The sequence below is a fragment of the Anguilla anguilla genome, chromosome 14, assembly GCF_013347855.1.
Source record: "Anguilla anguilla isolate fAngAng1 chromosome 14, fAngAng1.pri, whole genome shotgun sequence".
NCBI lineage: Eukaryota > Metazoa > Chordata > Actinopteri > Anguilliformes > Anguillidae > Anguilla > Anguilla anguilla.
The window spans coordinates 3317980-3333815 of NC_049214.1; the positions used below are offsets into that span (position 1 = coordinate 3317980).

The 15836-nt window shown below is 43.4% G+C and overlaps 1 protein-coding gene and 1 long non-coding RNA gene across 2 annotated transcripts in view; one reads left to right on the forward strand and one right to left on the reverse strand.

The window, feature by feature from the left end:
- Positions 1-1402: 1402 nt before the first annotated feature.
- LOC118212941 lies at positions 1403-12377 on the reverse strand. The gene is made up of 3 exons (XR_004762332.1): positions 12289-12377; positions 11787-11889; positions 1403-1504 (listed from the first exon to the last, which is right to left on the reverse strand). It is a non-coding gene; the product is annotated as an uncharacterized LOC118212941 (long non-coding RNA).
- The window catches only part of st8sia4 (ST8 alpha-N-acetyl-neuraminide alpha-2,8-sialyltransferase 4), a 32508-nt gene continuing 27441 nt past the window's right edge, over positions 10770-15836 (forward strand). Inside the window, exon 1 of the mRNA XM_035391488.1 lies at positions 10770-11052. Coding sequence (XP_035247379.1) covers positions 10940-11052 — 113 coding nt within the window. The 5' untranslated portion in view covers positions 10770-10939. The remainder of the gene's footprint in view (positions 11053-15836) is intronic.

Genomic DNA, 15836 nt, shown 5'->3' on the forward strand with positions numbered 1-15836 from the left:
ATGTTCTTGAAATCGGTAATGAGTTTTTCTATAACTGCCTCGCGGTCTTTGTCGCTCATTCTGTTTCTTTGTGCAGATTAAAACCTAAAAAAAAGTCTAAATTTGGATTTTTATCTGCAAATTTACTGTTTATTGCTACTGTTTGCTGTTAATCACTTGTGAAGGAATTGTTCACTTTCTGATGTTTTCATATGATGTCATTTTAAATTTATATTTTGCCCTGATGGTTTTATGTGCAATGAAGGATCGTTTTGATGCTTCAGGGGATTCAGAAGCTTGTGGTCTGAAGCAGGGCTGCCCAACCCTGTTCCTGGACATCTACCATCCTGCAGGTTTTCATTTAAACCCTAATTTGGCACATCTGATGCAACTAATTAGCAGCTCAATGAGATCTCTAGCTGTTGAATGAAGCTGCGTGCTTTGTTAGGGTTAGAGTGAGAACCTACAGAATGGCACATTTCCAGGACCAGCCTTTCTTGTCTAAAGCAAGAAAGCACTGTTCAAGGAACTCCAAATCAGTTTGTAACTCTAGGTTATTTAAACATGGCTTTTTAACGGCATTTAAATTCTCTACATGATTACATTTTAATGCATTCTTTTTTGCAGGGGTATATTTCATGTAATGAGAAACAACTCTAATAGTTTAAACCACTCTATAGTGCAATTTGCTAAACCCTGGATTATACAGAAATGCGTAATCTTGTGCAAAGTAATATTGGCCTTTGATTGCACTCTTCAGGGTGGCCTCCACCCTGCAGGAAATAGAACAATACCCAGCATGCCCTGCAGGAAGTAGATCAATACCCAGCATGCTCTGCAGGAAGTAGATCGATACCTAGCTTGAGTGCCTGATCCTAATCGAAAAACAGAAAGCTGGAGTTATGGCTCTCCCAGGCAGCAGAAAACCAGGAGCGGTCGGAAAGTTATGTTCTGTTCATTACAAACACATTACACAGGACCAAAAGGCATATAAGTGCAGACAGGGTACTTTCAAATTGATTTTGTTGAGGAACTAAATGTCATTGGATTCTTTTTTTTTTTAAATAGTAAAAAAAGACTTTTCCACACCTGCATCAGACAGGTCCGCCTGATGAGAAAAAGAATATTAAAGAAAAGTGGAGTCCCACACAATACAGGAAAACTTTTCTCAAATTATTTTTACTTTTGTTCTTAAAAACGTTCCTACAAAAACCCAACATGGGATTCATGACACATGTGCAGACCTTTATTTTTTGTGCATATCCCAGATGATGAATGCCGACTATTTGTAAATTTTATGCACAGTCCTGTTCATGTGATTAACATAAGGAAACAGCCATGAACAAATACAGGTACGAATAAAATGACGAATGGCGAAATATTCTTGGAAACGTATACACAGTTTAATACAGTTTAAGATCAAATGTGATCGTACGCATGTTTTGTGAGTGAAGCCCCTTGTCTCACTTAGAAAGGAATTTATTAGTGAAACAACGTCTCGGTCACCTTGTCCTTCATCAGGGATCTGGCAAACAGTAGGAGAGAACCCATTTAAATTGCATCAGTTGGTCCCCTGACCAGGTTTAGATAATCATGTCATAAAGCAGAAATTCATCTTAAAGCGACAGGGTGTAAATATTAGTATGCCTTAAAATCAGTAAACAGATACACGTCTCCCTTACAGAGTGTCAAAAATGCAGCAAGAGAAAATACAGCACACGACAGCTACAATGACCTGCTGAGATACACGTACAAATAAACCAAAACACATCAAATCCACAAGAATTCTAAAATCACTGAACTACCCAATTGGACATGACATGAAGCACCTAGCCAGTAGAATGACTCATCTCAACTTCCTGTTTGGTTTATCGCCTTGCTCATAGTAATTCCTTTTATAGAACTGAATAAGTGAGCAAATAGCAGCAGAGAAAGCACACGTGATCAGATTGGTCTGCAGTGTGGGCAAGTTTCTGTCTAGTAAGCCCTAAAAAAAACCCCATCCTGCACAAGGTACTACAGGCCAGACACCATCAAGCAACTTATAGCTGTCCAACTTATAGCTGTCCAAAACTTATAGCTGTCAACAGTACCAATGTTGTGATGGTCCACTGGTGGGGTTCAGCTGTCTTCCTGGATTAAAAGTCTTGCATTGTAATGCTGTTTCGCATCATTGTACCTTAGCCGGTCATGGTGACTTTTGTGCGTTGTATTGTCTTCTTGTGTCATTTATTTATTTATTTATTTATTTATTTGAAAAGGCATACCTGCCTTCAGTAAATCAACTGATGGCAATTGCAGATTTTGTTGGCAGAGTTATAGAGCGGCCTAATCCTAGCCAAGAAAGCATTATGTTGATTATGTTGTCTGGGGTTCTTTTGGCCAGCTATAAGTTGGACTGCTATACAGTATTTTGCCCGATGTATCGGGCCTGTAATACCATGTGGAGGGTAGAGGGTTTTTTTTAAGGGCCTACTAGACATTAACTTGCCCGTACTGCTGACCAACTCACTCATGTGCTGTCATCCGCAACCGGCTCCTTCTGCAGATATTTGCTCACCCATTCAGTTTTATAAAAGGAGTTGTTATGAGCAAAGGTGATAAAACAAACAGGAAGTAGCGATGAGTCACTCGATAGCTAACATGCTATCACATGGTAAACGGACTGCATTTATATAGCGCTTTTATCCAAAGTGCTTTACAATTGATGCCTCTCATTCGCCAGAGCAGTTAGGGGTTAGGTGTCTTGCTCAAGGACACTTCGACATGCGCAGGGCGGGGTTTGAACCTGCAACCCTCCGACTGCCAGACAATCGGTCTTACCTCCTGAGCTATGTCGCCCCGGGCATCGGATGCCATTGTGGTCAGTTCCAGCTTAGTTGTCAGCCGATGTTGCTCTGTTGCTGTATTCTAATGCCTTATTATACGTGTTTTATTGTATTTTGCATTCGCCGTGATGGTCTTGTCTGTTTTATTGTTGTGTACCTGCCCAGGGGACTGCATGTGAAAATGAGCTTCTAGCCATGTGTGGTACGATGCATCAGATTTCTACTGCTTGCAATGTATGTTAAAAATTGTAGGTACATCGTCCCTGACAAATAAACTTGAATAAATAACAATAAATAAAAACCGGTCTCAGGTGTCTAAAACATGCCTGCTTGAAATGGGCGTGGACCAGAAACTACAGGGAAAATGGAAGCAGTTACCAGGAAATCCACCTGCCGTGCCATAATGAATTTCCTGCCAGTAAATCGGAGGTTCCATTTACCCCGAGCAGCCTCCCTCAATTTACACTGTCAACAGCCCTCACAAGGCCTCAGGGAAGCCTGCGTCACCAGCAGAGTTCTCAATCAATCAATCAGCCAATCAATCAATCAGCCAATCACCCAATCAACCAATCAATCAATCAAAAGATCTGATTCAAACACAGTCCACTGTTTGCTCTGTCAGACTCTCTGTTGCATTTGCTACTTTTATTTTGTTTTTGTTTTCTTTTACTCAATAGGCAAGAGCTTTTTTTGTTTGCTTATTTATAACCCACTCACTTCTTTTCTATGTGGGAAGTTGTAAATCTTGTGTCTTAATTGCTCTGTGACTTTTGTGCTGCTTTCGTTGTGTACCACGCACTTTCAGTCCTGCAGTACTCCCCATCCTGCCCAGACTTGCATCTCCTCTTACCCAGCTGAAGGGCCATCTCATAACTTATTAAAATCCTCTTTGTACTGGAGTTATTTTCTCTGTGCACTCATTGCTGCTCTTGGCTGTTTCCTCTATGCATCCGATGCACAGATTTTTGTTCTCCCTCTCTCCCACCTTCTGATTTACTGATATCATCATAGTTTTCCAGTTTTGTTTTCTTAGTTACAAGTCCCACCATCTTAAACGTTAATTTCCCAGATTTGGTACCAAAAAAACAAAAATAGTCTCAGTTTCAGTTTCAGAACCTCAGCATATTTAGGGATGTTCCCTTATTGTTGTGTGGGCGCCTTCTCTACAATTCATAGAATCTGCCATTTTAAAACAATGAGTTCTATGTACTTCATTTCTTGAAATTAATCACTCTTTCATTCTTTGGATTGTTTCTTACAATTCTCTGTTCACCGGTAAAGTTGAACTCCAGGCATTTCATATTTTAACGAGCTTTCTGGGACTGTACTGTAAACATTGGATATAATCATCAAGGCTGCTGTTATCTAGCTCCTGTCTTTGCTATTTTGGATATAGTATTATAAAGTAGGTATTCAGTAGTGTATTCCAGAAGGGGCTGAATCTGTTTTGTGTAGCTAGTTTGGCAGCTAGATAACATTGACTATGAGACTTAAGTAGTGTTAGTTTGGCATTTGGAATGTTTTATATGGATAGCATCCTTTGTTGTTCTGTTTTTAAAATAAGACGGAATTTTATTTCAAGAATGCAGTGAGTCAAGGCAGTGCCAGTTCTACCCTTTTAGGGGCCCTATGCTGGAACCCACCAACCCACTCACAAGCTTCCATCCATTATCTGATAACCCGCTTACTCCTCGTCAGGGTCACGCTGGAGCCTATCCCAGCATTCGTTGGGCAAAAGGCAGGAATACGCCCAGGACAGGTCACCAGTCCATCGCATACGCACACACCTATGGGCAATTTAGACAATTAACCTAACCTAGTCTTTGGACTATGAAAAGAAACCAGAGTACCTAAGCAGGATAAGCAGGTATAGATAATGGATGGATATATATATATATATATATATATATATATATATATATGTTCAACTCACACATATTTAAAATATCAGAAATTATTTACTCTTTGAGAACACATCTGTTTCGTTGAGAGCTCGTGGGAAAAACTGTTTTTTTTTTTTTTTTGGAATACCACACGGTGAGCAATTGTGTCCAGGCTCCACCGCGCCCAGCCAGCGTACGACACACCCGACTGCCGTTTCCAGGCAGTGGAATAATGCTACATATTGGCGTTCGGCATGTATGAGATGAAAGGGGCGACATAGCTCAGGAGGTAAGACCGGTTGTCCGGCAGTCGGAGGGTTGCCGGTTCGAATCCCCACCCTGGGCGTGTCGAAGTGTCCCTGAGCAAGACACCTAACCCCTAACTGCTCTGGTGAATGCGAGGCATCAATTGTAAAGCGCTTTGGATGAAAAGCGCTATATAAATGCAGTCCATTTTACCAAAGCTTTTGCAGGTTCAGCTGCTTACGGGGCCCTTGCCCGTCGTAAATCCGCCGGTAGGCGTGGCCTCGCCCTGTTCCCGCGCTCGGCCCACGCTGCTTACCGAACGTCCGACAGCCCGTCGCAGCCCCGTTCTCTTTCAGACCCCCCTTCAGCGCCTCATCGACTGGAGGTCATGGTAAATGGACTGCATTTATATAGCGCCTTTATCCAAAGCGCTTTACAATTGATGCCTCTCATTAACCAGAGCATTTAGGGGTTAGGTGTCTTGCTCAAGGACACTTCGACACACCCAGGGTGGGGCTCGAACCGGCAACCCTCCGACTGCCAGACAACCGCTCTTACCTCCTGAGCTATGTCGCCCCATAGCTCAGGAGGTCATCATTTACTGTCCCTGTACATCAGGTGCGGTCACACCGAGTCCCCCGCGGGGTTTTTTGTGTTTTCCTTCCAAGCAGCCGCCAATTTTAGCCTTGAGAACAAGGCGTGTCGATTCATTATTAGCCAATCAATGACTTCGATGAGACGCTTGTGCTGAGAATACCCCCCCCCCCCAAAAAAAAAACAGCAGCAGACACTGCGGAACCTCCTGGACTGGAGTTTGACACCTGTGTTCTACATCCTTGTTGTTCACATCTTTGTAGTCGGTAAATATCATAGATTAACATATCATTTTTAAACCTGAAAATATAGAACATTCAGCTGTGTGTGTATGTTAGAATGGTTCCATATGAGTCAAAAAGGTGTTTACATAATTTTCGTTGTTTTGCATATACAGTATATATAAATTGTACTGTAGTAATTTGTACATTAAAAGTCTCTCTGGATATTTTTACATCCTCCTCCCACTTGTACTACCGTGATTAGTATGTCCACTACAGAGTACCAATATCAACAGCAGCAGTGGTAATTTCATTATTATTATGATTATGATTTGGATTAGGATTATGATGACAATGAGGATTATTACATTACAGGCATTTTTTGGCAGACGCTCTTATCCAGAGCGACGTACAACAAAGTGTATAACCATAACCAGGAACAAGTATGACGAAACCCCTAGAGAGAAGTACCGGTCCAAGTACAGGGAACAACCGCATAGTTCAACTTGGACCCTGGTGGTTAAACTGTTGGACCCCCGGTGATTATTATTATTAGTGTTGTTGTTGTTGTTATAATAATAAAGTGCTAGCTGAAATGTCTTGCTCGTGAAGCTCCAGCAGCAGGCCCAGGGCCGAATCGTGAGGCACCATGCGGTCAGTCTCTGCGGTCGATGGGACCCTCTGCGGTATGTGCTCTGCTCCAGGAGGGGCGATCTTCTTCTTTAGCTCAAGGAGGTTGACTGAGCCGAGGATCTTTCCCGTGTACTCCTCCAATCCCTTTTTTGATAACCCGCAAGCACTCCGATGATTACGGGTTCATTCCACACATCCTGGCTGTTTCAATCTCTAGGTGTTTATATCTGAACTGTCTCCCCCCCCCCCCCCCCCCCCCCCCGACCATTATTGAGGTGTTGGTCTGATGGTGCTGTCATGTCCGTACATTTGCTGGATTTATCCTTGTGGAGTGTAATCACTACGTCCGGCCCGTTGGCTGATAGTTCTCTATCTGTGCATATTATAGCAGTCAGCAGCCACACTGCCATGCACCCTGCTCCTGCTGAGTGGCTGATGCTAAGCAAGTGTGGGCTTGGTTAGTATTTTGGATGGGAGACCACCTGGGAAAACTAAGTTGCTGCTGGAAGTGGTGTTGGTGGGCCAGCAGGGGGCACTCTCCCCTCTGGCCAAATAAACCCCAATGCCCCAGTGCAGTGATGGGGACACTGTGCTGTAGGAAATGTCGTCTTTCGGATGAGACGTTAAACCGAGGTCCTGACTCACTGTGGTCACTAAAGATCCCATGACTCTCATCGCAGAGAGTAGGGGGTTCCCCGGTGTAAATGGTAAATGGACTGCATTTATATAGCGCTTTTATCCAAAGCGCTTTACAATTGATGCCTCTTATTCGCCAGAGCAGTTAGGGGTTAGGTGTCTTGCTCAAGGACACTTCGCCATGCCCAGGGTGGGGTTTGAACCGGCAACCCTCCGACTGCCAGACAATCGGTCTTACCTCCTGAGCTAAGTCGCCCCTGGCTGTCCTGGGTGTCCTGGCTAAATTCCCAACCTGGCTTTCTCAAACTTGCCACCTAATCATCCCCTGATTTAATTGGCTATAAAAATGTTCTCTCCCTCTCCACCTCAGCTGATGTGTGGTGAGTGAATCTGGTGCAACAATGGCTGCCGTGCATCACCCAGGTGGATGCTATACATTGGTGGTCGATGTGGTGAGGTCCCACTCATGACTGTAAAGCACTTTGAGCGTTCAGAAAAGTGCTATTTAAATGCAACGATTCATTGATTATCACGTTCCTCAGTGTAGTTTATTTGGGGGAGGCCTCTCATCCACCTGCATTCCTGGGGAGGTCGAGTCAGTCTACATCGGCCCTTGGACGATGCGTTTTTGTGATGATGAGGAATTTCATTTTATTTTATTTTTTTGTGTTTTAGTGTCTGGCTTCTTGATTTCGCTCATTTTTCAGTTTATTTTCTTGAAAGTACCTCATGTGACTACTGGGACAGCTCAGGTGTAAATGGCCTCAAATCCGTCGGCAGCTTTATGCTCACTTTTGGGAATAATTTGGCGGTAGAGGTCTTTTCTCACTCTGTCTTTCGCGACAGCGTGTTGTGTACAGCCACCTTCACTGACTCCAATGTACTTGTACGTGCCCTCTCTTGTTCTTTGATTCAGGTGTTGGCATCACATTTGTAAAGTAAAACTTGAACTCTAGCCATGTTTTTAATATGAAACTTTTATTTTCCTGCTGCCATCTTGACCAGGACTCCCTGGCAGAAGAGATATTGTATCTCAATGGGACCTTCCTGGTTAAATAAAGGATAATAAATAATAAATAAATAATAAATAAATAAATACATTTTAATTGTGACACTAAATTTATTTACAAATGTTCAGTGGGCCGGCCAGCTGGTGATTGTCATATCTGGGCATAGGTTTTTTTAAACTCATCCATGTAGAAAAGGGAGTTAACTTTCTAACTCTGGGTTTTATAACTCACTCTAAGTCCTTTCATTTAGCTGTGAGCTCAGTGGCACGAGAGCAAGGTAGAAGTGGAGAGAGATGCTTTTTGATGTTATTACGCCCCAATGTTATTGACCCTTCAGCACTGGTTGAGGTGTAAATTTGTATTCCAAGTTTTCATGCTTTCTGCAATGAAGTTGGTCATCGCAGGACAGATCTTATAGACTTCCATGCACGTTATGATCCATGCCAAAAGCTTTCCGTAGTCTAACCAGGCCCTCTTTAGATTATTTTTCCTGGTCTAAATTCACCCAAAATTATCTTGTTTATCAAGAGGTGGTCTTTACTGTACATCCATGGCTTCTCCTCTTGCATCCTTTGTATTCTGATGGTAGAGTGTGTGTGTTCTTCCTGTAATTATCATAGATGTGAAGACCGTACACATGGCTTTGTATCTTCAGTCTTTGGTAGTAAATACGTAAGACCCACAATAAGCCATTCAGGTGTTTCTGCTGGGGGGGTTTGATTGATGCTTTTTTGCACACTTTTGGCAGGACTTTGTGGATGCTGATGAGATATTTCAAACATTGTCTTCCCCAGAATATTTTTAATTGCCGGTTTTATTGATGGTATAGGTAGTATGTTCAACATTCACTGCTCTCCGTGGTTGGCTGTACACATCTTTGCACAAGTCCTCTTGTTTTTTATTCACTCTGTGTCTTTATTTAGCGAGTTGTCATTTGGAAAGACGTTACTCCAGAAGTCGACAACTTCTCCAGGTGGTGGCGGTTCATCCACATCAATCTTTTTTCTTTTATTTCTCAGCAGAACTTTGTTTTTGCATCCTCTTTGAAGGTCTCATTCTGCCTGAAATATTTGTTTCTCTTTTCAAATCTTCAGACTCTTTGTGCTTCCGCTTGAATTCGCTGTTTTAGCGTTTCTCTGGCAGGTGATAAGTCTTCAGCCTTCTTGATGCCATAACATTTTTCAATTTGTTTTCTTTTTCTTTCTTTGATGTTTGAGCCTTTCTGTATTACTGTCAAGACTGATATTCCACTTGAGATTGAAGGCTTTTTTTTCTTCTTCTCAATTTTTGCTTTCCAAGAAGGTCTCCTTTCTCTTGTTTTTTTCTTTTGAGTTTTGGAACTATTTTGTCAGTGAGTGTTGAAGTAACAGCATATTCACTTTGGCAGATGTCAATCACGCTGGGTGTTACGTTGATGTCTTCTTTGGTTTCTTTAATAGCGTTATTAGCAGTGTCGATTGCAGCACTGACGCAGCGATCTTTCTTTATCTTTGGCAAGAATCTTGTCTCAGCCGTTTGTTGTTTTTTTCACAGTTCCATACTCTCGGCCGTGTGTGTTTCCGTGATGTTTCGCGTTAGTTCACCGCTATCAGTTGTAGCATCAAGAGGTGTCATCGTTAGTATTTTTAACTTCTTTTGCAGTTGCTGAATTCTAGGTGATGGGCGGGAGGGTGTTTTGCCTAGCATACGCTTTTATGATATCAGGGAGCATCAGTGTCAGTGAGCCGTTTGCCCCAGAGACTGTTTCCTCTCTATTAAGTCTCCCTCCTCATTGGCTAGTTTGCTAGCATCGTGGTATGATCGCTTAGTTTGGTCATTTCGACTTGACATCGTATGTTTCAATGGTGGTGGTTGTTTCTGATGGCTTAGAAGCGGCAGCATAGCGTGCCTCCATAATTTATTTATTCTCATCCCATTTCAGTCCATTTCTGTCATGTTTGTTCAAGGGTTGTTTTGGGCGTTAGTATTCAGAAGGTCTCTTTGAAGAATGTCCTTTGAATGGTTGTCCTCTGGTACTCCTTGTTGGGTAGAGTTTGTCCTAGATATCCCAGCAAACAATGTTATAACATTGCCACTACATGGCAGCAACATTGCGAGAATGTTTTGTGTTAGCTATTATTTTAAGCCTGCTTCCTCGATCATGGTCCTTGTTTATCCGCGTGACCACATGAAAATCTAGTGGTGCGCAGCTTTGTCATATTTGTATCGGTGCTCGTGCTCCTGAGCCGTTACTGGGCACTGCCAGCTCGAGCCAGCTGAGCTCACACCTCGCAAGGGTTACTACTCCCTGAAGTAGACTAGTAGTTATTAATTACTGCCCGTTACCGTTTTATTATTATTATTATTATTATTATTATTATAGCAGTGGTAATAGTAGTAGAAGTAGTAGTAGTCGTAGCAGCTGTTTTTAGGACCAGCTACTGTATCCATCAATAAATGTAGCCTAAATATCTATTTAAAGACATTTGCTCATAAAATAACCAAAAACGTTCCAAAAATCTACAAATTACAACAACTTACCTAAACACCACGGCCTGTGCTACGGTACTCAAACTTTCCGTCGCGGCCGTCATATCTATTACATTCGCCGCTCTGCTCGCGCAGTCAGCGACTGATCTCATAACTTCAAACACCAGCGTACACACCTATCTCCGTAGCTCATTGGCTACGCGGTCCGTTCTATTTGCATGTGTGAAATAGGATAATGTGATTGGACGAATGCCATTTCAATCACTGAGCGGGGTTTCGGAGGCCGGGTTAGCTGTGCAGCTGCTGAGTAAGTCATGGTAATGCGTGCAACAGCGAGGAGACTGCCACAAGCGAGCAAGAAAAAAATCTGGCTAATGTTAGATTTAATAAAAAATAGACACTATTAAGGATTCTTATCTTCATTTAACTCTGCTTGCAAAATGCGACTGACGCGGAAACGGTGGACTATCTGCACGATAAGCATCCTTCTGATTTTCTATAAGACAAAAGAAATAACAAGAAGTGATGAACATCAGGAAGCTCAACTCACGGGGTAATGTTAGCTAAGCTACGTTCTCTATTGCCACTATAGGGCTTCTTAATTAGCCTATTGATCTACCAGTGAATCGATGTGATATGAAATGCCTTTCCCCCCCATAACGATATAAGGAGTACGTCTTTACTGTGCATTGTTTTTCTTTCTTTGTCTAAAAGTGTTGCATTTATTTATATAGACAGCTAGCTAGCAGTGTGTATCGTAGAAGCTAGGGTCCTGCAAATGGTCCAGCCCTTGGTAATTGTATTGGGACGGACTCATGTATTCCTTTGTTTGCCCAGAATTTGCTCTCACATTTATCGCTCAGATACTTAGTCCCGTCAAGTTCAGTCGTGTTCATCTGGCACGTTTGTGTATTCCAATTTTCGTGTTGTAGGCTAATTACGCAGGAATACTTAAGTTATTTCCATTTTTAGTGTGAATTGCGGAAAACGTGTGCTGTGCGAATGAATCAGACCGTCTGTCTCCCTCTCTTTTCTTAGGTTGGCTCGTTACTCAGGTAGACTACGCTGGGACAGTTCCGTCGTAATTTACAAATAAAATCACTCAATGAGATTTTAAAATGACCTTATTTAACGGCTTTGTATACGACTCCAAAGACGTTGACGAAAATAGTGATTTATAAAAACGCTGTTAAAGGTGACACTTCCGTAAAGTTAATATACTAAAAGAATTAGATTTTTTTTTTTTGGCTGTGCTGCAGGAAATGTGATCCTTTTAAAGAAAGTTACCTCCACAGCTTGTAGGCCAGTTTACAGTTTTCTTGATCGCATACTGTAGTGTGCCCGTGACCGCTTGTATGGTGAAAACAACCAGGTTTATCCAAGAATTGTTCTGGGGGAAAAAATACAAAGTGATTTTCATCACAAAGCTAGTTGCATCTGAATGTTGACTTGAAGACTACTGAAGGCTATTTTGTGGAGAGGAAAAGAATGGGAGAAAGTGTGTGCTTATTTGGCAAGACCCTGATGTCATTCGATAGGTACGGAAAGAAAATGTGATTTGTATCTTGTGCAAACATGTCTGAATGGAAATTACCTTCTTGAGTTCATCAGGAAGTGACGAGAAAAACAGAATTTGTCCAAGTGGAGGGCGCACCAACAAAAGCAGTTTAGTCCGAATAACATGTGGTGTGAATTATTGATTAGCCTGCATTGTGTACATGATACTGCTTTAACAATAATAATAGTAATAATAATTTCTGCACATCTGGATTTTACTAACTAAACTTACTGTAGAAGAGGTGTCTTGCTCAGGGTCCATTGGAGTCGTTGTGTGCTTGAAGCTGCAAGCTTTATTTGCATCTCTAGACTGCTGTTGTTATGTTATGTCCCACAAATATTTGAATGGTCAGTTGCGTGGCCTGTAAAGCACAAAGCTTGCTCGATCTCTTCCTGGAGGTGTTGTGGATGGTCGGGAAAGCAGCTAGATTTCTGAGAGGGAGATAAGGCTACAGCTTGTGTGGCCGTCCTGGTGTGTGTGTGTGTGCGTGTGTGCGCGTGCGTGCGTGCGTGCCTGCGTGCATGTGTGTGTGTGTGTGTGTGTGAGTCTGTGTGAGTCTGCGTGTCTGTGTGTGTGTCTGTGTGTGTCTGTGCGTGCGTGTGTCTGTGTGCGTGTGTGTGCACGTGCGTGTCTGTCTGTCTGTCTGTGTGTGCGTGCGTGTCTGTGTGTGTGTGAGTCTGTGTCTGTGTGTGTGTGAGTCTGTGTGAGTCTGTGCGTGTCTGTGTGTGTGTCTGTGCGTGCGTGTGTCTGTGTGCATGTGTGTGCACGTGCGTGTCTGTGTGTGTGTGTGTGTGTGTGTGTATGTGTGTGTGTGAGTCCGTACGTGTCTGTCTGTGCGTGCGTGTGTCTGTGTGCGCGTGTGTGCACGTGCGTGTCTGTCTGTCTGTCTGTCTGTCTGTCTGTGTGTGTCTGCGTGTGTGTGTGCGTGTCTCTGTGTGTGTGTGTGTGTGTTTTTGTGCGTGTCTGTGCGTGCATGTGTCTGTGTGTGCGTGTGCGTGTCTGTGTGTGTGTGTGTGTGTGTGTGTGTGTGTGTGTGTGTGTGTGTGTGCGCGGGTGTGCGTGCGTGCGTGTGTGTGTGCTTTCGTGCGTGTCTGTGTGTGCGTGTCTGTGTGTGTGTGCGTGCATGTGTGTGTCTGTGTGTGTGCGTGTCAGGGTGTGCGTGCGTGTGCGTGCGTGCCTGCCTGTGTGTTGGCAGTTAGGAGAAGGTGGCGTTTGGAGGGTAGAGAGCAGCCCTGACGTTTGCCCTGTGAGCGAAAATAATCTGCAAGATCTGCGGTTTCCTTTTCTCGTTCAACTCACGCTCTTGCACGAGGCTTCAAAGCAAAAACAGGAAAACACTCTGGCCCGGGAGTCGATGAGTCTGACGCTTCTGACACCACAGAATGCCAGTGAACTGCCACCATCTACTCCAGCCATGTTTGATTGTGGCAGTCAGTGTAATTTTAAAGAGTTTTGGCTTTCGCATTAAAAAAAAACAAAAACATATTTATATATTGAATTGAATAAACATTTTATCGACTGAAACAGCTTTACTGTAGCACCAGCTGTGGCACCACTCCCAAGATAACGGCTGGTCCCATCCTGGCCACCCCCAACGGACAATTTTCAGGTCCTGTCACTGTGACAGAGACGGGCAGCTGATTAAACCGTAAGGGAGGCTAGTGCACAGAGGCTGAAGATGCCAACGGAGCCGCACTGCTAAACGTCAGCTGGAGAAACATGCAGTGCAACTGACCTGTGTTGCAGTTAAGATGGCACCCTGATGGGTCGGCATCGGCGTTGCAATTATAAGGATATTTTTAATCCTAATCGTGACCCTAATAACCCCCCCCCCCCCCCCCATTCACTCAGAATTCCATTTGAATTCTTAAAATTTTTTAAACATTTTTTTACGTTTTCTTCCTACATGACAGATAGCTAAACAGGATTTGACCCAGGCGATATAAAAAAACGAAAGTGTAAAAATGCCACATTGTTTTTTTACGAGGGCGCCGCTGTCTGACAGAGTGAGGACGAGCCCTGCCGCTTTAACCCCCGTGCTTGTTGCCACGGCCATTTTGAATTGATGTCCATGACAGAACACGGGTCGTGGGTGAAGGATTCGGTGCACAGAAACACAGCCCCCCCCCCCCCCCCCCCGCCCCCTCCCTTTCCCCTGGTGCGCTTTTTTCACCATGGTGATTGTAAGGGTAAAAAATGTTGCTGGCAAGCGGATGACATTTATGCTCTGTGAATGATATTCGTTCGGCTGGTCTTTTAAAATGTTGACTTGCAGACCATTTCCCTTTTAGTTTTGTTCGCTTTTCAAAGAAGTAGTAAATAATTATTATTAGTTGTAAATATTATTAATATTTTTTAAAATTTCTTTTTATCTATTTCCTGGAAATTTCAAATGAACCATCACAGCTATCGGTGCGGGGTACCTTAAATCTTGATCTCCAGTGTCTTCAATCTGAAGTAGGCTAACGCTGATGTTCACAAAGGGAACGAAACTACTGACTCAATGGGTATTTTTAGCCTGTTCACTCTGTCAAGGATATTGCTAGAAAAGAGTGCCGGCGTTGTTCCTATGGATCAGTACTGTTCTGTCCTGAGAGCACACTGACTGATCATGAATAAATTCATGAATTAATCCGTGGCCAGCGTTGCTCATTCAGACCTAATGGCCAAAACACGACATGTCTGTTGAGGATGGCCGGGCAGGTTTATTCTAAATCCGCTCGTATCCACAGACTGACGACCGGCGGGCATCCCGCTGATCGCGTTCAGCAGATCTGTAATGTCTTTAGTAGCTCTGCAGTGTGCTCAGCAGTTCTACACTGTGTTCAGCAGTTCTGTAATGTCTTTAGTAGCGCTGCAGTGTGCTAAGCAGTTTTACACTGTGTTCAGCAGTTCTGCCATTTGCTCAGCAGCTCGGTTTTCAGCAGGTCTGTAACGTGCTCAGCAGCTTGGCAATATGCTCAACAGCTCTGCATGGTGCTCAGTAGCTCAGCACGGTGTACAGTAGCTCTGTAATGTACTCAGTAGCTCTGCAATGTGCTTTGTAGCTCAGCACTGTGTTTGGCAGTTCTGTAATGTGTTAAGTTGCTCTACACCAGTGGTGTCAAACTCGTGCCATGGAGGGCCGTGTGTATGCAGGTTTTCATTCCAGCCTCAGATCTTGATTATATAATTAGTTAAATTATTTGCTGAATTAGGGATGCAGGTTTGTGCACAATGGTGACCCGACGTCTATGGTGACCCGCATTGTCTAAAAATTTTTTTTCTTATATTCTGTGCTTCAATGCAGTTAAACGCATATGGCTGAATGAGTAATTGGACTCAATTAAGGCAGCATTAATTGGTTGGAATGAAAACCTGCATACACACGGCCCTCCATGGCACAAGTTTGACACCACTGCTCTACACTGTGGTCAGTAGCTCTGCAATGTGCTCAATAGCTCTGCACTGTGCTCAGTAGCTCTGTAATGTGTTCAGTAGCTCTGCAATGTGTTCAGTACCTCAGTAATGTGCTCAGTAGCTCTGCAATGTGCTCGGTAGCTCTGCAATGTGTTCAGTACCTCAGTAATGTGTTCAGTAGCTCTGCAATGCGCTCAGTAGCTCTGCAATGTATTCAGTACCTCAGTAATGTGTTCAGTAGCTCTGCAATGTGCTCAGTAGCTCTGCATTGTGTTCAGTAGCTCTGTAATGTGTTCACAACCTCAGTAATGTGTTCAGTAGCTCTGCAATGTGTTCAGTAGCTATGCAATGTTCTCAGTAGCTCTGCAGTGTGCTCAGTA